Here is a 26,877-nt window from a genome sequence, read left to right on the forward strand (position 1 = left end):
GCAGAGGGGGAGGAGAGAGAGAGAAATGAGGAATAAACAGGGCGGGAAGGATTACGTTTTATCTCTCTTCCTCTGACACACAAACACACACAGAATGGCGCCGAGTGCGCTGCGCGCTCCATTGCTCCCCCGCCGTATCTGTGGCGCACGCACGGCCCCGCGAAAACAGCCGCCTTTAACCGTTGTCACCAAGCGCATTTATAAAGCCATTAGAGCAGAATTAGACCCCGAGCGGCAGCGGGGAAATCACAAAGCCCTGCGCCTCAGAGGTAACGACTCTCAACAAGCACAAGAAAATCCAATGCTAACACAACATGTTAGCTCTATCCAAATTTCTAAATAGCTAATCTTTAATAATTGCTATTATTAAAAACTCACTTTTATTAAACAAACAATAGAGTTACTAGTTAAAAAAGGTTGATAAATAGTGTAGCCAGAAATTATTTAAAAATTTATTTTTAGTCTAAAAATTTAAAATGTACATTTAGGATTTTTAATAATAAAAATATGAAAGCTATTGCTTTTTGTTTTGTGATAATAAGCCACTGCTTTATCAGTTATCAGATGTGCTGAAAAAGCTCCCACCCGTCTGCTTAGTCGCTAATGGCGGGCGTTAGCTCGGGCAGCGAGAGATCGGGAGGCGTGTGGAACGGGCAGCTAATGGCTTAAAACAGCACGTGTTTAGCACCTTCAGCCGAATGATTAATTAACGTGGAGATTACGGAGAGCACTTGTCAGATCGCTGATTGGACCTTAATGGCAAAGAGCCATTCTGCCTGAGAGCGGAATTACTGACAGAGTCTACCAACTGCAGCAGAATATAAGAGAGAGAGAGAGAGAGAGAGAGAGAGAGAGAGAGAGAGAGAGAGAGAGAGAGAGAGACGCTTCACACATATTCATATACACACAAACGCATAACGATAGGTTTCAATCTACACACAAAGGCCAATTTTCTGAGTCATAAAAGGAGGCGACAACAAAACACGAATGTAAACAAGCAGCATCGTAACACAGCAAAACGTCTGTGTTGGCGGACCATAATGGACAAGTGTGTGTGTGTGTGTGTGTGTGTGTGTGTGTGTGTGTGTGTGTGTGTGTGTGTGTGTGTGTGTGTGTGTGTGTGTGTGTGGCAGTAAAACTCTCAAGTTAAGAGCTGAAAGGAGGTGAGGAAACACAAACAAGCGAACAAGAAACCATGGGGGAGGGGAAACTTCAAAACGCATGTCTCGGTATGTGCGTGAAAACAGTCAGATGTGTGTACTCGGATATACACGGGGGACCGCAATGAAACCGTCTGGTCATTTCAAACAACTGCCAAAGTACTCGAAACACATAACAACAAAACAATGGAATGGAAAAATGGAACAGTTAGAGAATCCAGAAGCACACAGACGCATGTGGATGTTTGATAGACGCAAAACGTGAAAGAAAACGAGCGTAACAGATGAAACATTGAAAAATAAATCTGTAACCGTATACTAGCTTGATTCCGACACCAAGCAAGCGTGCTCTATTCTCAAACAGCAGCCCGCTTCAATGCTAAAAATGGTCCGTAAAATGCAATAAGAAACTTTCCCTTTCAGTGGAAATCAAGGCACCGCGGAGAGAAGGGGGGGTGGGGGTGAGAAATCATGCGCTTGCAGCAGTAATCTCTCATTTCCTGTTCTCCATGCCAGTCCTTTCAGACGCGCTGCCGGAACTAATCTAGCTCCCCATTAATCTGCACAAATTGGACACGGAACGTCGCACCATTCCAGAACCCGAAGAACCACCGTATTTCAGAACTGTAAAATACCGTCAAATTCTACAACAACAGGCACTCCAAACTACTGACCGATACACCGTCACACACACTAGCGACCAACACAGCAGTATATTCCAAGAAGTGCTACAGAAATATTTATCCCCACCATTTTTTCAAAACCACATCAAATATTTATTAATAATAAATACAATTCACCACACAACAACTGGAGGAAGGAGAAATAGAAATAACCAACAAAATTTTACATTTCAATATATGTCTATGCGATTTTCCATTTGTTTTATTAGCCTTTCGCTTGTATCTGTAGCACAAACTGTGTTATAAGTTATAAACCAAAGTTTGCCTTGGTAAGCGCCACTAATAGTATCCATCAAATCAATAAAAGATGTAATTAAATTTTAACTGATAAAATCAAGTCATTTCCAACATTCTTTGAAAATATCCTGGCATTAAAATGAAAGAAACACAAAAAAGGCAGGCAACATTTTACAAGATCCACCGCAGGTTTTTTTAAGGATTAGGACTTTACGCTGAAATGAAAAGAAAGCGCAAGGACAAGTCAGAAAAAGCATGCGGCAAAAAAACGTGTCAGCGAGAGTGAGAGAATAAATGCGAGTGAAGAAGGTTGCGAGTGGGAGTGCAAAAGCCGAGCGGAGAAAGAGATGAGAAGAACGTGTGTGTATGTGTGTGCGCGCTCGACAGAGGAGAGAGAAAAAGAGAGGCTGTCGCAGGCGGGGAGAAAGTATGTGCGTGCACACGCGCCAAGCGATCGCTCTGTGCCTGTCAGGGGTTCTCGCATGTCAGACTCAGTCTCACGCAGAAATAATGAGATGCGAGCAGAGTGAGAGAGAACAGCCAGAGAGACAGAGAAAGAGAGAGAGAGAGATCCACACACTTACCTCATATCCCAGACGTGCAGCTCTCTGCAGTAGAGTCTCACCGGCATTCTTGTTGACGATGAGTCGGCGCGCTTCAGGCGGCATGGGCCTGCTGGCCGGGGGCTCGGCAGGCATTGGAGGAGCGGGGGCAACTGGAGGTGTCGCTGCTTCTGGGACAGTGTGTGGAGGGGTGGGTGGAGCGGCAGGTTGGTAGGCGGGGGAAGGGGGACGAGCTTTTACCGGAGAGGACTCGTAATCGGAGAGGGATGCTGGCCGCTTCTGGGCAGAACGTTTCAGCACCTGGCGGAAGAACAAAAGTGCTGTTACATTGGCATGTATGACAGATCGCAACGCTGTGATAATCCAACCATCACAAGGCCTCATATTTCACACACAGATTTTTTTCCCCAAGTTATCACTATCATCTCTCTCGCTCTCTCTCTGTTCTAACAGACAAAGACAAAGATGGAGGGGAAAACAGCCACTCGCTCGGTTTCAGGTGGAGCACTAATTCATCACCGCCACAAGCAGGCAGGGTGATATAATCAAGAGCGAGGCCTTGAAATTAAGAATATTAAAATTTCCAATAATTTTATTATAAATATATTTGCTTAAAATTCAAAGTAAACGTAAAGCATTGATGGGTAGATTTCCCCCCAAATTTTGATTTTAGCTAAACTAATGGCACGAGTTTGGAACAAGACTATCTTGTGTGTCAGACCATTCTGTTAGTTTCTCACCATAAACCAGACACACAAGTACGACGGCCAACAAAAGTTCCTCTCATGCACACAGAGAGAGCACCGCCTGGTCAGCAAGGTTATTTTTGGTGCAGTGAAATGGGTTGAAACAAACAGAGACTTTTCAAATTTGCACTAACTTCCCCCTTAACACATTTTTTACGGAATGACGTGGATCTTTCTAGGCGGTTGTTCAGTATTTGTTTGTGAGGCAGATGGAGCGCTGTAAATCCGTCACAGTGAAATCCGTGCCTGTCGCCAGGGAAAGTTAAACAGGAAACGACGGAAGACTTTGGCTTTCTCCCGTTGCTTTATCTCTCCCGCCTTCCGCTTGTGAGCTCTCTATCTGTGGAGCGCAGTGGAGCGGACAGATGAGCTGGAATGCTTGCGTGTATGCGTAGATTGTGAGTTCATGCGAGCGGCCTGAAGGTCGGGGAGGGGGGGTTGAGGGCGGGAACTCCACCCACCCCAGAGGACTTCCACAGCGCAGCAGCTGTCAGAGCAAAACACGCACACACGAACACACAGCCTGCTGAAAATGCGTCTCTCGCAATATGGCGTTAGACTTCAGGATAAGTCTCACACATGTTTGGACTTACAAACAAAAATTTAGCATTAAAAGAAAACTATTTGCATTTTTAAAATGTCAAATCTGGATGCACGTGTGCTGCATCTGAGTGCAACTCCGCAACAGGGAGAACACAGGCTGAATGTTATTTAAAGAATGCACAGCGTGTTCGCTAAGGGAATCATTTTCCTTGAGAGAAAGAGAGAGAGTGAGTTCGGAATTCTGACCTGGCCTTCACTCCTCCCCACCCCCATTCCTGCTTCTCCGCTGGGAATCTGCCTTTCAGCACAAGGAGGTCAAAGCAACCGCACTCTAAACACACACGCCGTGACCCCCCTCCCGTCTGCGTTGAGCTATCCCAGAGAGCCGCGGCGCTTTCCTAATTGGGATGATTAACATTGTTGTGATTGGAGACACGTTTTTAAACGATTCCTCGCTGAGCCCAGGGAGAGCGCTTGGGTTGCAAGCCAAAGCAAAGAGCGCAGCGGTTCACCTCACACGCTGACAAAGAAAGGACGTTCTTGTGCACATAAATGAATGATGGCGACCTTGAATTACTATGAAAGTGCATGGCAGACCAAGGAGATCTATCCATTATCATTTCCATTCATCTCAATGGCAGTCTCTCAGCTAGCGCAACCTTTTAAAGTATGATAATAGCCACTAAGTTCTGGACTTTGGAGCCAATCACTTGAGCCGTTAATGGCATGCTACTAATCCTGGCAATGTTGAATTCGCTAAGGCCACCACAAGAAAGTCAATCACTAGAGATTATATCCCGAGGTGTGATAGCTCTTACCTTGTTTTGGTGGACAGGGCTGAGTTCAGGGCAGTCCTCATTGGTGGCCTGCGACAACATCCTGCGCTCTTGCTGGCCGAGGTGCTTGGTTTTGCATTGCCGCTTGCCCTTTGGCTTTTCGGGGTCGCCATGCCGACGCAAACGAGACGGGAAGGTGCAGTCCGAGTCTTGGGAAGGTGAAGAGGAGCCGACAGACTTGCGGTGCTCTTTGAAACGCTGTCGCTTGTCCGAGATGTGTGACGGAAGTGGGGAAGAAAATTTTCGTATGGAGGAATCTCCACAAAAGCCATCGGAGAGGGGAGGAACACCTAGGGGGACATAGAGATGGACTTATTAGAACAGCAAGCGATTACAACGACAAAGATTTTTCTGCACTTTTTGGGACCATTCTAGGAAAAAAATGCTTAATAGATTTGAACGTAATAAAATGTTACTCTGAAGTGCGAAAATTTGTATTAAATGCTTAAAGCTTGAAAAAAGCAAAATAACCTCTAAATGCACAAAACATGGAAGGCTTTACATTTTAATGTTTTAAGAGAAGCTCACTGTGGGCAAAACACAGACTAATCAAACCAACAGAAGCCTCTTGGAGGTCTTGTTAGGTAAATCAGACAGACAGCGGTAGAATGGACAACAGAAGGCAGACCACCTTGTTATGAAGGATAGATAGAGGAGGGAGAGCGAGAACACACAAACATGAATACATCCTATCTTTCTTCTGTCCGGATCGCTGACAAACACTACACATCATTGCAATAACGTAAACCAATAGAGAAGGCGAGAAAGGAAAAGCAGGAAAGAAAATAAGTGCATAAAATAAAAGTAAATACCAAAAATAAAACAGAATGGAAAAGGAGAAACGGAAAAATGTAACTAGAGAGAGGAACGCAGCGGCGAGAGAGACAGACAATAAAAGGGTAAGCACGAGGACTAGAGAGAGAAAGAGAGGGAGGCTGAAACCGAGCACGCTCCACATCTGTTTCATTATTCATCATATCCTCCGTTCCGTCGCACGCAGCAGCTATGAGAACACCATCGCGCAGAGGAAATCTCTTACATGCGTGCAATCGAAAACAGAGTACGCCAGGAGAACGGCACATACGAATATACAAATGCATATTAACCTGATGATTTTAATGGTCATCTGTAATGAACGATATAATCTGTATATGAAATAGACAGTCATATTTACTTGTTAAGTTATGACGTAAACGGTACCGTTTCCAGGTCCAAGTGTGACGTCAGACTTAACAAGCGGATTGTCACATAATTTAACAAGTGTTAGTTTCACAATAATATTTATTTTAGTGAAAATTACCAAACCTACTTTCAAGTTAAAATTTGCATTCCTAATTTTTACAATTTGGTGCTCCCTCTGCTATCGTTACTCTGTATTACATCAGAATTACACACTGCTTTCTAGATATCACCAATTAAACAACCAATACGACTTGGCTACTATGACTAATGTCACAAATATGCAATATGCTCTAGCACACATCAATGGCCTGCATAAAAGTGCTATAATATCGGCATAACCGGTTCTGTTGTAAACCTGACGCAGAGAACCTTCAACAGAGACCACCAGCTGTGCACCGCCTAGCGTGTGTGCGTGTGTGTAAGAACACATCCCCATGGGCAAACTGTTCCAGTCTGTGTAAAGTGCTTCTCTCCTTCAACAGGCTAATTAAAGTCCTACCCCGAGACCCTTGAGACCAGATTCACCAAACCCACCCCACACACACACACATAAGTGTGTGTGCTCTCTAGCCGAAGAGCAACACTCAATTAGCAAAAGGGAAGCAAAGACCTTAATGCTTTTAAAATCAACAGAACAAAACCGGCGTACTAAACACACATACACACCCTGGGGCTTTACTGCGGAGAGTTTTGATTCACTGGCATGCGCGTCTTCTCTCACGCCTTGTCACAGACAACGCAAATTAGTCTGCGTGCGTATGAATTCCCTAAGCAGAAGAGCGAGATGTATGTGTGTGTAGCAGGAGAAGGATTTTGACAGGGACATCTGGGGGATATTAGCCTCCCATTAGCACGCAACTGGGCAAGCACACACATACACACACACACCATAATGCGTTAAACAGCAAACCACTGCCCTGCTCGAGTTAAACCAAGATAAACATGTATAGCACATATTAGTTACACTAGTTGAAGGGCCATGCAGGTTGTGTAGTTGACCGTCTCGCACAATTTTTTGCAACATTCGACCACCACAAGTGTTAAGATGAAGTGTCAGGTTAAAACATTTCATGCAGATGCTTTACTGGGCGTTCACACCAGATGCAAGTTCAACGATTTGCGCGAGTAGATTACATACAAAGTCAGACGTGTCTTCGCGTGTGGCGATGTGAATGACGAGATATGGGCTGCGCGTTTGCCGCGAAAACATACACTATTCGCTTCAAATCGTCTTCGTCCAAGTTAAAAATTTTCAACTCAAGCTAAAAATTTGCATGACACGAAGTTAAATCCCGCAAGTAATCTAGAGCGAGTAACGCGATGTTTGGTGTGTGTACGTAGCATTAGTCTAACACCGTGTCTTAGCTAGACACAACGTGATATAGTCGCAAAAATAGGCAATTTGTCTCTCCATACTGAATGCAATGCATTACAAGCTATACATCAGTTGTCTCCAACATACATTTATTTATTACAGATTTTATATTAGCTTGGCTTCTTTTATGGTAACATTTTAAACAATGATAAAACATATCAATAAGTAAAATAAAATAAAGAAGTAAAACAACAAAGTTTTGAATAGACTATCAAAAATGTAGCCATCCGGATTGTTTTATCCATTGGGGTAGCCCGTGCTCACAAAAGGTTGGAGACCCCTGCTATACATTTTATCAGTACCCGTGTTCCCTGGAAATCAAACCCATGATCTTTACGCTCTTCCAATTGAGCTATAAGAAAATAGCTTTACTTATCAAAATCACCTTAACACCCCTGCATTCAATTGGCTGCCACATAATTGAACGCATGAACTAAACATATCATAAAAACCATGTCCGAGTAAGCCAGCCTAATTAAACAAGAACAATTAGTCAAATAGTAAGACAACCCACCAAACTAGTCCGTTTTTAAAATGTACTTTTGAACTTCCCTAACACACACAAAGACACCGACTGAGAGACTGAGAGAGAAAGATAAAGAGTCTCATCTCTCATCTTGCTTCTCTCTAATCCTCCTGACAGAACGCCAGCACAATATCCAGCAGCCAAGATACTGACGGGCAGCACACACACATTGCTATTTGCACAGTTGTGGAATCTCATGGCTCATTACTCTGCGGCATGCACTTTCTCGCCGATGCTTTTATACCAACAAGGAAGCGAGCGTCTAAGTATGTGCGCACGAACGCGTGTGTGGCTGTCAATCAACAAGAATCATTATTCCGATCCCGAAGCCACAGACACGGGCCGACGCGCTCCGCTTTCCTCTAATCTGCCTTTCCCTGCTGTTTTTCCACTCCTGTTTCTCTCCCGCTCTCATCTTTCACCTCGGTTCTACCCATATTCTCCCTTCATCTCTTTCTTCTATCTTTCGCTGCTCCTTTCCACCCTTTCCCTCTCCTTTTTAACAGCCTTTCGCTCCCTCTCTCACTGTCTGTCTCTTTTGTTCTTACTGATCTGCATACTGCTCGTGTCTCTCCGCTCGATTCCCCCCTTCTGGGTCTTTCTCTGCCCTGCATAACTAAATGAGACGCTCTTTGCTTAGAGCACCCTTTGCAGACGTGCTCTTCGTAGGTGTAGTATCATGTATAGGGTAAAGAGGGTAGGATGTATGGTCTATGGCTTAGTAGGTACAATATGTAGTGTGTTGTATCTAAGGTGTACTATGTTTGAATGTACTTTGTATTCATAAGGTTATAGTATGATGAGGGTGGTATATCTTTGAAATGTATATTTGCACTCTACCTGAACGGTTTGGGGAGGAGACCGATCAGTCACACAAATAAAACAGGATAACAGATGACCAAACCAATTTACACCACTCCTCTCTCTCCGTCTGATGTCCAAGGTCCAGCTGACACAAACGTCCCCTAAAGATCTCTACAGACAGCCTACTCTGTTTTTTACCCAGAATGCCCTGCTCTCCACTGTCGACCCAGCAAAGACTCGCATTTAAATGAGATGGAAAAGTGAGGACGTACCCGTTTCAGATTCTGCATATTCCAGCTGTTCCTTAGTCCAACCTCTTTCCACCTCTCCTTTCCTCTTCACCGCCTTCTCTTCCAATCCGTTTGTCTTGACCTTTCGATCCGCAGCTGGGGCACCGAGGGCAATTCTCTGGACCTCTGTGGGGCAAGGGTCGATCTTTTCCCTCCTGGTGGTTTGTAGCGGTGGAAGTGAGGCTTTGGGAGGCAAGCCCAGGTTGGGAGCTCCAAATTGAGGCCTGTCATGGTTAAGCTGTCCCTGTCTATCCCATAGATCCTGGAGATTATGGAGGTGGCGGGGTTTACTAAGCCGAAGACCTGTCAGCTCGATACACACTTTCAGATTCTTTACTTCCTGCTCAGAGGGCTGTGGCCACACGTCTGCGGATGGAGATACAAGCAATCTGGTTACACCCTGCATCTGTCTTGAGGTATCCGATCACAAGTGGTCAGTCGGGACAGACGGCATGTAGTTTTATCATGCATTGCAAACGAGGCTCCGGTGACCAATTGTGATCGGTTTGCGTTAAGCAGATGGTCTGACTTCATATATTACTTGCTTTAATAGTAAATGGTTAAAATCGTCGTTCTTAATGTTTACAATAATTGTGTCTTATGCAAATTTTGTCTGTAAATTAGCACTTAAACTAAAACCTCCTGAAAGTGGTTTGCGTGATTCGATTACAATACATTGATCTCAAAGATGCATTAGAAGAAGCTATTTAACCAGAAAGCATGGTTGTTTTCCTATTGTTATGAGTGTTGCTTTCCCAGGAACACAAACAAGCGTGAGTTTCATAGCTTTTAAACTAATGCACTGCAACAAACAGACACCCCTGTACAGATACAAAAATCTGGCTGGCAAATCGAAGCATTCTGGATCGTGTTTAAATGATGTGTGATTATACAAAGGTGGTTTTGATCTAAAATGCCCTTTAGGAGGAGCGCAAAGACAGAGATGGCCAGATAATGCCCAGCAGTTGTGTTTATTTGGACCATGTGACGGTAATAAACACAAATCAAGGAACCGAAAAGGCCAGCAAATGGATTAAAGCTGGAGAGAAGAGGAACAGCTCAACCCTAGGAATAAAGTGAGACGTGCAAGGGAACAAGACAGGCGGCATCCTATGAAAACGTAATACTTTAATTAAAAGGCTTCCTCTTAAATCCAATTAGTCAACTTAGTTATTAGGCAACCAACTGACTAGTCGTTGTAGACTGAACAATAGGATTAAAAGGTGGAAAAACAGGACAGACACAGTGAAGGACACTGTAGGCGGTTAAGAGACAGACAGCTCAAATATCTACCTGAAATCAGTCTTGCTCTCTTCGCTGCGATGCAGTGATCGTCCTCTCCTCTCGTCTGCCTCTCTCCCTCTTTTTCTCTCTCTTCTGCGGCGTGCGTGCAATCAGGGTGGCCTTGGCTCGGCTCCAAACCAAGTGCACGTTTCCTGCTCGTCGCCGTGCCAACAGACCCCTCCTCCTCCCCTTTCACATCCTTCGTTCTTTTTTCCTCCACTCGGCGGGACTGCGGGACGTCAGCCGGCAGGCCACATCGCTGGAGCACGGGAACTCTGTTGTTTGCACACGTTGGCGTCACACCTGCAAAGCCAAAGTGTTAGTCAAACACTTTACGTCATGGCCTTGCAAAGAAAGGCCCTTTCAACCGCACAGAATGCAAGTTCAAAGAAGAATGAGAGGCCAGTGGAAAACAAGGCCACTGGAGCAAAGAGAAAGACAGACAGACAGACAGGAAAGAGCTAGAGAAAAACAAACCCCTACTCTGGACACTTGTGTGTTTGTGCTAAGTCTACCACACCCTTCCTACACAGAGCGCTAGACAGCAACAGGGGCGGCTTGCTCGCTTAAATTAGCCCAAAACGTTCGTGCCAAGATCGCAAGCGGCAAGCCAGCTCTAGTCCCCCCCTCCCCTTTCTCCTGTTCTGTGTGTGGCAGTGAAAAGCGCTCCTTGAGAATGTCTCCCAGCAGCTAAGAGCAGCGGCGTAGATCAAAGACAGGCAATAGGGGCTCGTCCGATATTCACACAGACGCAACACAGGAACTCTTACCATATATAACGTCATGTACACAAAAATTAAATCTCATAAAGCCACACGTATGGCAAATGTCCAATTACAATCATGTTTATATAAAACACTCTCTCTATACGCTATCTAAAATCTATCTATAAATATAGATTTAACACGTACTGGTAAAACTATTTTAATTAATGCACTCTCGATGCCAAACAGAACTACCCTTATACTGGCCCGGGCAAGAATGCAGTCTGCCCTGCCCCGGGGTAACACTGACACACACAAAGCATGTGACTAACACCACATGCATCCCATAATTGATGGCAACGTCTGCACCATAGCAACTCTGGACTAAAGTGGATCACCATGGTAACATCATTCGCGTCACCACAAGAGAATAAGGGGGATATATTGGAGGCCAGAGAGAACGTAAAAATGCAGTGTTGAATAATTAAATAATCAATTTTTGTGAGCTGTATCGATTAATAAAAATGATGAGATCTTGCAGCCATTGTGAACTTCCACAGAACCAAGATGCTGCCAGATCTTCCCTGGAAGTGTCTTTTATTCCCGTTTTATTTGCCCTCTGAGCATCGTAGCGACTGCCGACCTGCCGAACACGTTCTGTTTATGTAATCCAGAGCGCTGCTAATTGTCCGTGTGGCTGACACATGCGAGCGTACGCGCACACACATTCTGACCCACATACACAGGAAACGCCTCGCCTCTGTGAGAGCCTACAGGGAGAGCAAGGTCACATAGCAGCAAAGTGTTGATTTGGAAATCTGATGGCAATAGGCCATTAGCAGAGCTCTAGTGGAAATACATGAGTCAAAACTGCAAAGAAAGTGAGGGCGAGAGAGACCGAGGGAAAGAAGGAGAGTGAGCATGTGCTTATTTATGCATGTGTCTCCTGTTTGAGGGTGGCGGTGGCGGAAGCCATGTTTACCACGTTGTTTCCGCTGGTTTAGCGCTGTTGCAGGAGTGCCGCAGCACAGGGACCGTCCCTAGTGACATGGAGAGGAAGTGTGCAGGGGAGTTGAAGAATGAGAGCGCTTCCAAAATGATATGCATGTGGAAGATTGCAGGAGATAGGACAAAAGAAGAGAGCATGCGATCAAGATGGCGCACCAAAGTGTGTGAGACTAAGACACAGAGAGTGAAGAGAGAGAGAGATAAAAAGGAGTTCAAGAGTGGCAGACATCGTAAGAGAGATTTGCACTTATGTGTGTGCGCTTATGTCTTACCGTTGTGCTGCTCTGTGTGATCGGAGAGGACTGAAAGGGCTGCGGAGGGCCTGGAGCTTGGCTGGCTTCGTTCCCAGTCTCCCGCTCTGTGCTGGCTTTCTGCCAACTCCCTCTCTCGCTCCCGATCTCTCCCTGAGCCGGGCGCTGCAGACGACACACACCCCTCCTTTTCCTTCAGCTCCAGCTCCGAGAAACGGATCATCGCACGCTACAGACACACACACACATACACAGCACAATCGTGAATCCAGACCCAGTGTTACGAGCACGTCTTTCTCGCGCTTAGAGTACAATGCAGGAAAATGTATAAAATGGGCACAAAATAAATCTGTAGTAAAAAGTTGAACAGGAGCTGAAGCAAGTAAATGCAGCAGATGCATACCAAAAAACTAATAACAAATGCTAAATGATGCAAGTGAAGTCAAGGGATTTCTTAAAATTTGACCATGCAATTTTCAGGGCCCCTGATAAAGGGGGAAACAAAACAAAGGACAAATCTGACTTCACAACTGCCTGTGGGAGCAAAACCAAAAGTTACTCATTTTAACTGATTAGTAATTTAAAAATAAAATGAACTGACCTCCCAGTACGCAGCTGGTTGACTTAAATTACTGTCCTCTTGTGATAATCCTTCCATCTAAGCAATCAGAATGGGGCTCAATATCTTTTTCATTTTATTTGAAATTTAAAATGTTCACAAATTTAACACATCTGTATACAAACAACTTACCCTGCTACGGAACTACAAGAATTACTATAACAAGGCATTATAAGCAAGACACTAATTCTTATAATAACATGGTGGAATTCAAGACATTTGAGAATAAAGTTTTAGAAGCTGTTGTGTAAATGATATAAATATTACTGTGGGATGTGTGGAAATGTGCAGACAAAACTAGGCTTATTTTCGAAATCATGTGGGGTTTCTGAAATGGGGCTATTGTCCTCTGTCAGCCTCTCCATCTCTCTCTCTCTCTCTCCTTGTACATTAAGCAGGGCGACTGTGTGTGTGTGTGTCTGCACTAATGACTCTGCCAGTCGGCGAGCTCTCTGCCCACTGCAGCTGGTAAGAGTTTTTAATCTTCCCCATCAGGAACGAATGGGCCGGATTTCACTAAATCTGGGAGAGCTTCCAACATGCACATGGCTATAGGGGGCATGGGTGAGTGCATGTGTTTATTTATGCTAGTAAATAGAGGAACAGCGCACAAGAAGCAGCTTGTAGGAAAGTGTGTGGTTATGTTTAAGTATGACCGACACGTTTTTCGGACACAAACCCACACACTAGTCTCCAGGGCTCACCTGCAGGTTAACAGTTGCCTGCAGCATTATGTGCTAGCTAGGCCCTGGCCTGCACACACACTCAGCAGCTGAGCTTCCGCACGACTGGCCAGAGCAGCTACAGACGACATGCTGTGTTAACCCTTTCAGCTGCTAACTGAACCACACATTCAAGGGTGTGTGTTCTTACACAAACACACATTCTCTCATGCTAACTGTGGCACTGCTGCCGTTAGAGCCTGCTTGACAGATTCACAGTAGGGGAGCAAGAAACGATAGAAAGAGAGAGCAGGAGAGGGAGGGTGGGTTACAGAGAACCGTAATTAGCGAGGCGTTCAATAAGAGTGAGCAAAGTAAGATGCAAGTGCTCACTCGAAGCCGGAAATGAAAAGAAACCCTGGACTTTAGAGAACTATCTGAAATTGTAAAGTTCTGTGAAGATTCTACCAGAAAACAAAGTGTGGGGTGTTTAAATTATAATCTTACTACAGCTTAGGTTTTCTGAATGATTCTTAAACAATGTTGTGTGACTTTCCTATTCATTTTAACAAATGTACAAGAGGTGTGGAACTCACCTGCAAGGCTCGCTGTTCCCGACTCAGTTTGCTAGTGTCCGCATACAGCTCAGTTGTGACGCATTTGAAGCGGTCGCCAACATAACCTGATGAGTTGGCTATTCGCTTGGCTAGGCTGGATCTCTTGTTTTTAGACAATCCATGTCCTTCTTCCTCATCCTCGTGGGACTCTGCATCTTCTTGCATGTCCTTGCCCAGGTCCACATATTGTCGATTAGCATTGTGCCGATCAACTCTAAATTCTGCACCATCAGCTCGAGCCCTCTCACCTGATGTTCTGGCACAGCGTAACGTCTGCTCTTCCAACATATCTGGTAGTGGGCTATGCTCAGATGAGCTCTCCTCACCCTGGCTATGCAAAGGAGAGTCAGCCTGCATCTTAGGCCGAGGTGGACTGCATACCTCTGGCCGCCGCTCCGACTCAGTTGGCCTAGATATGGAAGGCTGGCCAGAACGCAAGATCTGCATGAGCTCTGGCTCCTTACCCTCAGAACTACTGCCACTCTCATTCCCTGTCCCACTGCCGACTGGCTTAGCTGGCTCTTTGCTTTTGGCATCAGTGACACTATGTTTGTCTGGCTCTGGACTGCCATCTGTGTCATCATGGACCAGGTCAATACAGACAATATCTTCCTTATTGACTGTGTGATGCTTGCTCTGAGACCTACAGCCCTGAAATTCTTGCCTCTCTGACTCCCTTTCTGATCTGTAACCTGTTTCTGTCTCTGTGAGGCCCTGACGCTTGTAAGAAGGTTCCTCATGATGCCAAGGTTTGTCTGATGGCCTGGGTCTCAGCTCAAGACGCTCAGAGACTTTGTGGTCCAAGGGCATGTGGGGAGACATCAGTGGGTGCATCTCTTGTGTTTCATGGTAGGTCAGATACTCTCCATGGCTAGGTGGTATTCCAAAAGGGAGGCCAGGTTTAGGAGGCAAACGCGCTGAATACAGGTTGTTAGTGCCCAATAGCACTGGGTGAGGGTACACTGGCCCTTTACCAGGCAACTGCAAGTGAGAAAGGGACAGACTTTCAGGTACTGGGTAGGAGAGATATCTGCTAGAAAATGCTAAGCTTGGAGAAAGATATGCTTCACCCTGAGGCATGTAAAGATGGCTTGGTGCATGTCCATTTTCTAAATGAGATTGCTGGTGCTTATAGCCAATTTCAGGGATTTCTGTTTTTTTTAGTGTTTTTGAGGGCTTTGTAGCTGAGGGGTGTCCATGGTTATTAGTTGGAGTCTTTTCTGGTGGAATGGGAGTTGACTTTGTCCATTCACCATTCATCTTGGGGGAAGGTGAGGCAGATGATGGCCGGGATGTTGAAGTTATGACAACAGGGACAGAATTTGCGACTGAGACATTGTTTTGGTCATCAATTCTGGGACAAGAGGAACTTCTCGGCTCTGGCACTACATGCTCAAGATTCTTGTTCTTTATGATGTTGCAGCCTTTGCTTTGATTAGCCTCAGAGCTGATTGTCTGGGTAGGACTTGGCACAACCCATGAGGAGGGTAAAGTGCTAATTATCTCAGGTCTTTCTGGTGTTTTAGAAGAAGTGCTAACAGCAGAGGAGGATGGAGAAAGAGTTTCTTTTAAAAGCTCCCTATTTGGGGGAAGTCCATAACGAGAGGTGGGGGAATAACCAAGTTTAGCTAAGGCCTCTAATTTTGATTGATATCCATTGGGAGGTCCTTCAAAATCCATGATTTTAGCAGACAAGTCTAAAGGCTTATCTGCTGGGTCTTTGGTAACGGGCCCCTGTTTCTCAGATGGTTTCTCTGAAGAGGTCTTAACAGGTGAGCAGCTGCCCTTTCTTTCATTCCTTACACCTCTGTTCGAATCCGAGGTTGCCTCTTTGGCTTTAGGCTTTTGGCTAGCAGGTCGAATAGGAGAGCGTAGCTCTTGGGAAATGTTGCTAATGTATACAGGGTGAGCAACTGATGGTGAGGATGAGGAAGTTGAGGAAGGACTTCTGTACAGATGCTTTTGGAACTCAATAGTGCTGTCCACAAGTGGTGGAGGAGGTGGAGCTGCAGATGGTTGAGGGGGGCGTGCTGTAGGACGGGGAGGTTGCATTACCAGGGAAGGACATGTGTCTACTGATATGGAACTGGAGCTGCTGCTAACTCCAACACTGCTACTGCAGCTAACGCTACTGCTAGTGATGCTCGTGTTTTTGCTGGATGAGGTCCGGATGGACTTACTGTTGCTGGCATTGTTTACACTGCTGTTGTGTTGCCTGTCACTAGAGGACTGGTGGTGGACCTGTGTCTGCTGATGTATGGTCTGCTGCCCAAATGCTGAGGGCTCATGGTGAATCCTTGGGCCAATGCTCTGTATGGTTTTGTCCTGGTGGTGCATCATTGGTGACAGTGCTGTAGGAGCAACAGTGGCAGTGGGGATCCTGAGAGGAGGGGCGAGGGGTGAAGATATAGGTGCAGGAGGATAAGGGGGCATGTAAAATAAGCGCTCAGCACCAGCTGCACTTCCTCCTGCTCCAGCACATAGAGACTGGTAGGCCAGATGTTGGGGAAGGTAATGTGGTGGTTGTGACAAGATTGATGCTTTATACATGTTTAAAGCATTATATTTACTGGAGTCTATAAAAGAGTACATTCCAGCTTCATGATATGGATTCATCCAGGGAACCCGCAAATAGCTGTTACCATTCAAATTCAGTTCGGGAGGCTTGTCTGCTTGTAAAACGCGTCTATCCAACCCTAATGCATCTGCACCAGTCCCAGGCACAACAAGCGGCTTCTGAATCCCAGGTGGAGAACTCTTATAAAGTCCAGGATAACTGTTTGAGGTCTTTCTGGTGTCGAGGGACACATCTGGTTTGTAGAGCAGGTCTGGGATTCTATCACCAACAAATCCCTTTTCGGTTGGCAGGGTCCGGATTCCTGGCGGATAAACCATTCCTCCATGAACACGGAGACTCAAGCCGGTCCGATCGATGCCGAGCGCAGTGAGAGGGTTCATTCTGCAGGTTGTACTCGCATCCACCTGGGACAGAAGAGCAGAAAATGGTCATGGTGGGATGGGGGGTGTAAAAGAAGACAATAAACAAAAAGCAATAAGAACCAGACAACAGGCAGACAAAGGAACAAAATGCCAATCCAGATTAACATCAGGTATGATCCATCCATTTGCTATCTAGAGATGAGATTCACTTTTCACTAAATGTAAGGACAGAATCATCATTGAAATAGAGACTACATGAGGTGGCAGCCACAAAAATGTTAGACAAAATGAGGTGGTCATGATTTCACAAAAAAATGTGAATCATTTCACATTATTCTTTGGTGATTATCTCACCGCCTCACAAAGAAATTAACTAACAGTACATCAAAACAAATATTCAGGGTCCCAACAGGTGAATGTGGAGATCATTCTTAAAGCAACAGGCGTTTTCAATGTATGCTTTCAGAGCAGTCTAGCAAGACAGCACTGTTCACTCTTTCCATCATACATGGGAGATACCTGAGAGTTAAATTATGCCAGTTCTTGCTTGTGCATTCTGTGGGAGTGCATCTGTCAACAGTGGAGAATATTAATGCAAGAAAGCAGGTTGTGCTCTCTGCTTTATGATGGGTTAATGCATTTCACAATGAGAGAGGACAGTTGAAATCTTAAAAGAAGTCTCATTATAAAAAAGGAAATGCAAAACTAAAGTGTTGCCCCTCAATTTTGGAGAACTTTGCTACATATATAGTACTGTGCAAAAGTCTTAGGCCACCACCACCTGACTTGTTGTTTTAGAAGTTTTAATGTCCATCCATATCTATTTTATTAAGATACAAACAGGAAATATGTAAAAAAAAATATCTAAAGGACTAAATGTCTTCTATAGGCATCGTCTGTGTTTAGTGTGACCTCTCTTGGCACTTAACACATCTTGAGCGTTTTGGAGCAGAATGAAGTAAAAAGACTAAATTCTTTAAAATTAGTTATTAAGATTTAATTTTATTTAGGTTTAAGAGAACCTGCATTCCCTGCTATTGCTTAAGTGGAAGGGGAGTTTACCCTAAAAACTTGACACTTCAGTTTACATTTCTTTATAGTTTTTAATACTATATACACATTTCCTGTATTTTCTGGATGTATTCTATTGAAGAGACTGAGAAACGATTATATATGATCACAATAACATTGCAAAAATCCATGGGGGCCAAAGACTGTTGCACAGTACTGTATATGGACTCACACACACATATTTTCCACAAATTAGTTGCTGTGGGGTAATGTGAAGGTGCTTACCATGCTTTGAATGATGACTTTATGTCTCGGTTAGTTCTCAACAGATTCTATTGTCTTCACCATCTCAAGAATAATCTGTGTGGGAAAAAAAGATTTTAGACATCATGCAACTCTCAAGATTTACAATTCTTATTTATTTACAACATAGTACCGTTTTCAGTTTAGATGAAAAGAGAACAATAGGGAACACCAAGCTGAGAAACTGGCATGATTCAAGTGGAGAAACAGGACATGCAAAACAACCACTTGGTGGTAAGGCCATAGGGCAGTACCTCAACACGCTTTCGTCTCAACGAATGGTTACAAGGCCACGTGCCTTGTTATCTCAAAGGCTATGATAAGGAATCCCTCTGCGTTCTGTACTCATATACAGCAACGCAAGGGGTGGGAGAGAGAGAGGGGTTTCATCATTACAGAGGAGAAAGCAGCAATCAAACGCGCCTCCCGTCCCCACCCCTCCCCAAATACTGCCGCCCAGCCCCACGGCTTGGCAAGACATAACAGCAGAGCTCTGTTGGGTAGGCGAGCCGCGCCTCTGTTATTGATGGCTCTACAGACCCCAGATTTCAATAACGTAGCCCCAGAGCTTATCTAGAGACGTGGCCACAGTTGCTGCCATTGAAGGAGTGATGCAGTTTGCCCTCTGTCATCAATCAAACCAGCCTACACACACACACACAGATGTGCATGTGTATGCGTCACTTCCATAGCAACCTGCCGCAAAACAGATTCAACGCATAAACAAAAGTAATGCAGAAAATCACGATTCATCTTGCATTTATGCAAAGAAAGTAGATGTTATTGGGTATTATGCATGCACCACAATGAGTTTTTGGGCACATCTTGAATTTTAATAAGGGAAAGTTATTTCTACAATGTCTCAAATTGATATCATTTTATTGTGGGAATAACAATAAACAATAGATTAAATTGTGTTCTTGATGTTAATATATCAAATACATTTTGTATCCTAAATACAAACAATTATATATTTTTCACACCTTTAGCAAGATATGACAAATTATTATAAAACCTAATTGGAATTTGCACAACAAAATGTTGTGTTAACAAGTGCTATCCTGATGTGTATGTTTTCAAACATGCATCTCGCTTACACTGCGTATTTATTGTAAATGGTGCAAAAATAAATAAATGTGGAAATAGTACATTTCACTCTGGTATTTTTTACGTATTTTTTACATTTTTAGATTGTAAAACGTAGATCCTGACGCACAATCTAAACGGCATTTCAAAAAGCAAAATAAATAACAAAGGAATGGGGACTTAAAATTGTCCATATTAAAGAAACTCCAATGAGCAAATGAATTATTCTTTCATAATTGCACCAACATTAAACTTCAGTAAATTCTGTTCCTGGATCGTCTGCCTCCCTTCCCCCAAATCTTCACTGCTCTCAAAGCCTATAATCCGACCCTGCCGTAGGGAGCGCACCAGAGACTCTCGCCTTGGCCATTCAGTCACGTTCTCTGCACTCTCATTTTCCGTCCCCTCTGTGACCCGTCCTTTCATTGCGCCAGCGGGGGCGTGGACATTATGCATTTTAGGGGCGCATGGGTAAGAGGGCTACTCACCCCCCACGGAGAAAAGAAACCTCAGCTCTCAAAGACATCAATCACAAACCAGGCGCGCCAGGCTCTTTGTCTGTCATTTAATGCAGGTGAGCCAACACCAAATCGGGGCGTTTTAACTTCGTTTCTAATCACCTAGACTTTTAAAATACGCTGAACGACAGGTTTACCTCTGGGGACGTTCACACGGGACGCATTCGTGCGTTCAAAAAAGCCAGACGGAGCGCAACTGAACAGAATTAGGGGGACATGTCCTAAAAAGCCTACATTGCTTCTTTAAAAGCGCAAGGTTGATGGCACAAGATGCAGCGCATTGTACAGAGGTGAACATAACCAAATATTTAAAAACATAACACAAAATAAACTAGTCTAGAGCACATATTCAACCTTAATTAAACGTTGCTTTTAACAGGAGCATAACTGATTTATTGTTTCAGCTACAGCAAGGCGCTGACGGAAATATTTCCCTAATTTTGCATCGCATAATGTGCAGCGCGTGTCCTAGCTAATAGAGCATACAGCTAATGCATGCAATTATAAGCAAATAAATAGAAATGCAAACATAGCTGCACAAAGAAAAACATGAAACATAAATTAGATACAAATATTTAAATATATAATGCTATTTAGGCTTAGTTTTAGTTTGAAATTAGGGTTGTTATTTAAAAAAAAGAAAATACTCTTTTAAATAGCCATTATTATATTTTTAAGGTAGAACTAATTGTTTTGAAAGGCAAAGATGTACGTGTGACAGCGTGACAAGGAGACGCCAAGGGCACGAGCAAGCGTAAAAGCCACTGCCACAGGTCGGTGTTGACAGAAAAAACACGAGATGTTATAAAGTGCGCAGAGCATGAAAGACAGTGTTAAATGTTCAGCTAAGAAGGTGTTGGGTTTTGCAGTTAAGACTCGTGTGTGGAGAAGGGGTGGCCGCTGAGACTTCCACGTATAAACTCCTGGGGCCCACCGTCAACTGTGGCAGATCGCCAAGTTCACCGTCCGCCGCGCCGAGACTCTCAACGGCTCTTAAAGCGGCAGTAAAATGTTTATAATATCCGTAAGCGGAAGACAGAATGCCAGCTGAAGTAAAAACATTTTTTTGGATGAGACTAAAACAAAAATTGTATATTCAGAACAAACGTTTATAATACAGCACGATGTATGAACATATTTCTGAGAAACGGAAATTGATACAGAATCTGCGAGGTAGGCTGAGAGCATAACATGACTTTTCATTTAACTTTAATGAAAAAAACCTAATTAGCTATAGCCAAAGGGTCCGACACGGATAATTGAATAACAAAGAAAAGCAAACTTTATTGTCATATGCACTTGTGCATTTGGCTGGCCCGTTATAGAGAAAAAAAAAGAAGAAAAAACAAATCAGGGCGCGGATGTTTAAGACGAAACTTGTACAAAGGAGTTTTTGAGGCTGCCTGCAGACATTAAGCTGCGAGAAACGACACAAACCGCCGCAAGCCCCACGCGCTGACAGTGCTCACATTCCGCGTGCGGCCCCCGCAGCCATTCTCTCTAGCGCGCGCTCACCTCCCAGTCTGCCTCGTGCGCTCTGCGCTGCTGTAAAATGGTGGGTAGCTCGCGTGCTCTCTAGAGAATAACGCTGGATCTCGCCAAGCCTCTCTATCTCCCTTTCTTTCTGTGTAGAAATCGATGCGGGTTGGGTTCTTTGTGATTTTCAGCTCTACCCCAGGTAGGCTGGTTGTTTTAGGTCGTGCGCGAAGAGATGGGACAAATGGGATATTAGATTGTCTCTCGACCCCATTTTACTGTCATTAGACTTGGAATCGGAAGTGTTAATAGGCCTATTTGAAACACATTCGCTTTTGCTGTCATGCATGCATGTGTAAAGAAACAATATACGGAACTAATACGGAAACCATTACCTGTTCAATTAGTATTAATTACTATTTAGTATTCATTTATTCAAGATAGACTGCATAGTCGATATTGCCAATAAAATACAAAAATTAAAAGCTTTGTCTGAAACTACAGAAGTTAGGTTACGCTTTTGGGCCTAATTGGGAAGTTTTAAAGTAATGAGGTGTGTCCCAAACAGGAATAAGGTGCAAGACAACGAAAAGCTTTAAACGTGTGGGAAAAAATAAACAGCGAAAAGAAAACAATGTATTCGTGGGTAGGCGTCACTCCGGGGGCGCGCGGCGATCCGTGCATGCCGGGGCTCCTGCTGCGGCACAAAAGATCGGTGAAGCGGGAGAGAAGAGCTCTCCCGTTTCAGTACGCGCCGTCCCGAGGGACCGTTCGGACCTAGAAGAAACTTCAATCAAACCGTGACGTCTCCAGCGGGAGCCAAACAACGAAAACCGATCCGGGCGCATCTCTCCACCCTCACACAAGCTAAAGGCTGGCGAATAAAGCCGAATGGGTTGCCAAAACAAAGAGAAACTTTGGCAACCCGAGTCAGAAAAGAAATTCCATCAGAATTTCTGTTCAGTGATACCTTAAAGTTATGTGGGGTGAACATGAAGTTGTTGTCAGTTATAGGCTTCTGTTAGATTTAAAACTATAATTTTAGAGGGTGGCCACATTGCTTAGAGTCTTTAATGTTGAAATTGTCATTAAAATGAAATCCGACTGTAATGCAATAAAATCAAAATTCAAGTGTATCCTTTACATAAAGCATTTCTACAACATTCGTCGTTCCTGTAGCACTGTCCAACAATAAATGCCACCAAAACCACCTAAAATATTGACCATATTAGGCTGGTCTCTAATTTCGTATCATTTGATCTCTTTCAGTAACCTCAAATGCAGACAAACATCTGCATGTGGTTCATTTTGGTGGTCTAATTTTTGCCTCATTCATGGCCAACATCAATCACTTAAAATATTCTGTTAACTGTGGCACCGGTTTATCTCGGGCCATGACTTGGTCTAAATTACACCAGCGGGTATGTATAGAGCATTACAATACGGGTCAGATATGTCGCACTTTCTCCCTTTCAAATCTGACGCCGACATCGGAATATAGGCTGGTCTGTCTCCAGACAGGCTCCGTGGGTAAGGAGACCGTGCAGGCGTGAGCTCACACTGAGCTGACTGCTATAAATAAACAAATCCAGAGAGCCGGGGGTCTCGCAGGGCGCGCAGGAGACGTGGATGAAATAAACGCTGAAAAGGCAACCGATGTGTGCCAACACGTACAACAAAAGCAAAAACGTACATAACAAATATTGTTAGGCTATATTCACGTTTATCTTTTAAAGCATTACAACAGTCATCTTTACCAGATGTAAAGGATATATTTGAAGCAGAAAATAAAATTATATTGGCATTAAACCTATAAAGTTTTAATTTACGCATGTAGGTCTTTGGAAAAATAAGTAGCTAATGCAAAAGAGTTCCTATGAGTTTTGATTAAAGGTTACTATATTTATATATTATGACAACAACGGATTAGATGTTTTGTGTTTGAGTTCTACGTAGAGCCACAAAGGCGTGTGGCATTGAAAAACACTTCACTATTGCACTTTTACACTTGACTGTGTAAGTAAGATTAAAATACTGGAAGCCAAAAATCTGAGGTAGACGTTTAGATAAGCCTGTGAAAATATGGATGGATCGAGCGTTCTCTTTCCACTAGGGTTCATTCAGATGCGCTCTGACATGTTTGATTAATAGCGTCCACGGCGTTTTAATTATGCAGAATAGCAAAAGTTCTGTGAAAAATTAACCAAAGGTTTGACTAGACACTCCTAACTAGAGCGGCCCAACTTTTAGCAAGAGCATGACCAACAAAACTGATATCGGAAGAGTCTAAAATCACTTTAGCTTGCTTGACACAAAAAGTAATTAGTAATTTATTGTCTTTTGCACAAAATGAAATGCATTACACGTACTGAAGCAATCTCGAGGTTATGCGTGTTTCACAAGCCATTACGATAATGGTTCATAGGTCAACCCTTTATAGAAACCTACAACTTATCTTTCACCATTTTGCTCTTTAGTACTTGGAATAAACAGAGCACCTCATAATAAGAGACCGCACCATTGCTTGTGTTATTAAAGAATGACACATGTGGTGTGAGACAGGGTGTCAGAAAATCTTAAAATGTAATAAAAATATTTTGGCTGTGATTGTCATGATTGGACAAAATATAAATCCTGTGCTTTAAACGGACTATATGCCAAATTATACACTGAACTGGCCAAGTCACTTTCCCCCTTGTCCCGGACACAAACAGACATCGTCCAACTTCGAGCGCAAGAAGGTCGCGAAGTGTCTATAAAGCAACATCGACTTCTGTTGAGTCACTTAATTACCCCACGAAGGAAAATGGTCTACTGAAAAATCGTTTCCTCTCAATGTCAAACAACAAAATGTTTAATTCAGTTTACAATAATTCACAAGGCTTCTTCTGCCCGTGAACGTGTCCTTTCAGTCCCGAACAAAGCTCGCGCCGAATAAAGAAATGTAGGTGACCTCCAAACACGTATATGTTTGGAGGTCACCTTCATTTCTGGTCTCCTATGAACTTGGAAAGGTACTATGTTGAAATATGCATTCAATATATTCATAAGGTAGATAACATGCAGAAGGGCGAGGCTCGCGAAATCAATAGCGCTCTCGGTGTATCCCGTTTGGAAAATAGAAAGTCTACGCGGCACCGTAAGCGCGCGCTCGCAGGCGGTCTAGCGTCTTATTACTCAATACTAGAAATGATCACACGTGAATTTCACAGAAACCAAGAGTTCCACAAATCTACGATATGTTTTCGCTTTGAATAGGCGGCATGATGCAGCGCGTCAAGCGAAAAAGGTCAGCTACAAAAAAAGGAAAGTCCCGTAACCTGGTTTACAGAAAACAGTGGACCGATGGAAACATTAAATCTATCAATATAGATCTAGCGTCATTTAACAGCATCCCTTAATATTCGCACACAATTAAACCAAAAAACAAGGAGAACTGCACGAATATCGGACGCAATAACAAATCACCCAAGATACAAAGATGTTGAAAACTTGTACGCAAACGCCACTTAAAACCAAACACTGCAATTATTTCACTTCCAGCAGAAGCTAACCATAAAATGTAGACGTTTAAGTTTTAAAGAGTCCCGGATATAAGTATACCCGACCAGCTTTTCCAATCGTCCGCGCGATACGCACGCATTTGCCTACAGTGGACAATGTAACGGAACAAACACAAGCAGATAAGGCAAGGAAGCATCAATAATAGAAGCACGAAATGTTCTTACCTGAATGTATTGATGTCTGTCGTCCAAGTGGTCGCATAGATTCTGTGGGATTTCCTTTTCTAAATTCAAGTTTTCACTCTTTAGAGAACACGAATAGTGTTTGAGATATGCAAAGATTCCCGTTAAAACAAAGAGGATTTGATGCTCCCGTTGAAAGCCGCATTACTGTAACTTAGATTAATCTAGCAACCCTACGTCTTTCTTTGTTTTCAAGTCCTTTAGAAGTTCAAAGTATCTCCGGACTTGCCGAATATGAATATCCACTCCAAACAAATTGTAAACACATGTAGGGGATCCACGTACATCCATACAGAGGCGATCAAACGTAATTCCCTTGGTTTCGCGGAGCACGGCGAGTTTGACACAAACGGCGTGAACGCACAGGTGGCGAAAAATCCCCGCGGCTCCGGTTAAACTGAACTCAGTCTGCTATATGACGCCTCGCAGCGCCATGTTGGGCTCGGGCGAGACAACGAGCCACGCCGAGAGTACGACAGCAATGTGTGTGCGCGTGTTTACGCGGTCCGGTCCTCACGCGCACGTTTACGTACCACTTGCCGACAAAGGCGCCGCACTGACTCCGCTTACTTGGTTGTATCTGACGTACCAAGCCCCTGGCGTTCCCGGGAAATTTCTCCAGTCTTTGTCCCGGTTCCGATATGCGATATCCCTAACGCGCGGACCACTCGCACGACTGCTCTATGAGTGCGTGCCTCTGTAAGCTCGTGCGGCGGGGAATGAAAGCTGAGCGCTAGACTCGCCTGCTCGATTTCGATTCGTCTCTCTCTCTCTCTCTCTCTCTCTCTCACACACACACACACACTACCCAGAAGGCCAGTCGGGGGAACAACCGCAATTACCATAAACCCAGTAGGCTGTGCTCCCTCCGCACGACTCGAAGCGCCGTGTAAAATGCAGTGAGAGGGAGGGGGAATGTTTCACGCAGAACAGCGCACGGGCTCCGTAAACAAAATTAATCGGCAGCGCAGCTGAGAGGCTTCTGGAAAACCACAAAACTGTATTTTGGCCAATATTTTCAGCAGGAATGAATGGTGTGGTGGATTTCTGGGATGTTTTAGGTGGGGAACATTTTCATTTTTGTGCATAACTTAAGAACGTTTAATAAACCAAAAAAAATAAAATAATAGCAATAAAGGGACGTCCTGGAAAAATATTTAATGCAGAAGTGGAAAATTAGAAACTTTAGAAACAAGTGTACTTAAAACTAAGTGATTGAAATGTTTTAAAGCAATAATTGAACAAAAACTATAAACAAGATTTTCTTTAAAGAAATTCTCAGATGGGATTTAGCAGATCTGACGTCTAACTCACAATTTGCTTTTATAATTATTTTAAATACTTAAATCTTGTTGACAGGTTAAAATAAATCAGTTTTAATTCATATCCCACAACACTATTAAAACATCACATATAATAAACGCAAACTAGTCAAAGTTAAACATTACTTTGACAACTATAGTTTGTTGCCCCTGTTTTTAACCTCTTGAGAAGCTGGAGCAGGATAATCGCGCAGAGGAGCTGCGTGCGTGCGTAACAGGATTGCTCGGGGCTTTGACGGAGGATGTATTGGCCACCGCCTGACAGGCAAACCCTTCCCCCACACACAAGCTTCATCCCCGGGGAGGCGACCCGAAGGTCACAGCGCTGGGGAACGCGCGAAAAGAGCTCGGGAGCGTGCGCTTTGCGCACAGGAGAACGATTCAC

General features: G+C 43.9%; 1 protein-coding gene across 5 annotated transcripts in view; it reads right to left on the reverse strand.

Moving 5' to 3' along the window:
• Positions 1–26,877, reverse strand: part of bcor (BCL6 corepressor) — a 43,220-nt gene that overhangs the window by 13,381 nt on the left and 2,962 nt on the right. Inside the window, exons 1-9 of one of the 5 annotated variants that reach the window (XM_055216602.2) lie at positions 25,153–26,218; positions 18,327–18,401; positions 14,070–17,072; positions 12,794–12,850; positions 12,214–12,421; positions 10,239–10,532; positions 8,928–9,311; positions 4,751–5,058; positions 2,665–2,943 (exon numbers count right to left, since the gene is read on the reverse strand). In XM_055216602.2, coding sequence (XP_055072577.2) covers positions 2,665–2,943; positions 4,751–5,058; positions 8,928–9,311; positions 10,239–10,532; positions 12,214–12,421; positions 12,794–12,850; positions 14,070–17,072; positions 18,327–18,329 — 4,536 coding nt within the window. In that variant the 5' untranslated portion in view covers positions 18,330–18,401; positions 25,153–26,218. Of the gene's footprint in view, positions 1–2,664; positions 2,944–4,750; positions 5,059–8,927; positions 9,312–10,238; positions 10,533–12,213; positions 12,422–12,793; positions 12,851–14,069; positions 17,073–18,326; positions 18,402–25,152; positions 26,226–26,877 lie in introns of those variants that run through there. The other 4 variants (XM_073861859.1, XM_055216605.2, XM_055216604.2 and 1 more) reach the window with 4 other exon arrangements.

The sequence above is a fragment of the Misgurnus anguillicaudatus genome, chromosome 23 (assembly GCF_027580225.2).
Source record: "Misgurnus anguillicaudatus chromosome 23, ASM2758022v2, whole genome shotgun sequence".
NCBI lineage: Eukaryota > Metazoa > Chordata > Actinopteri > Cypriniformes > Cobitidae > Misgurnus > Misgurnus anguillicaudatus.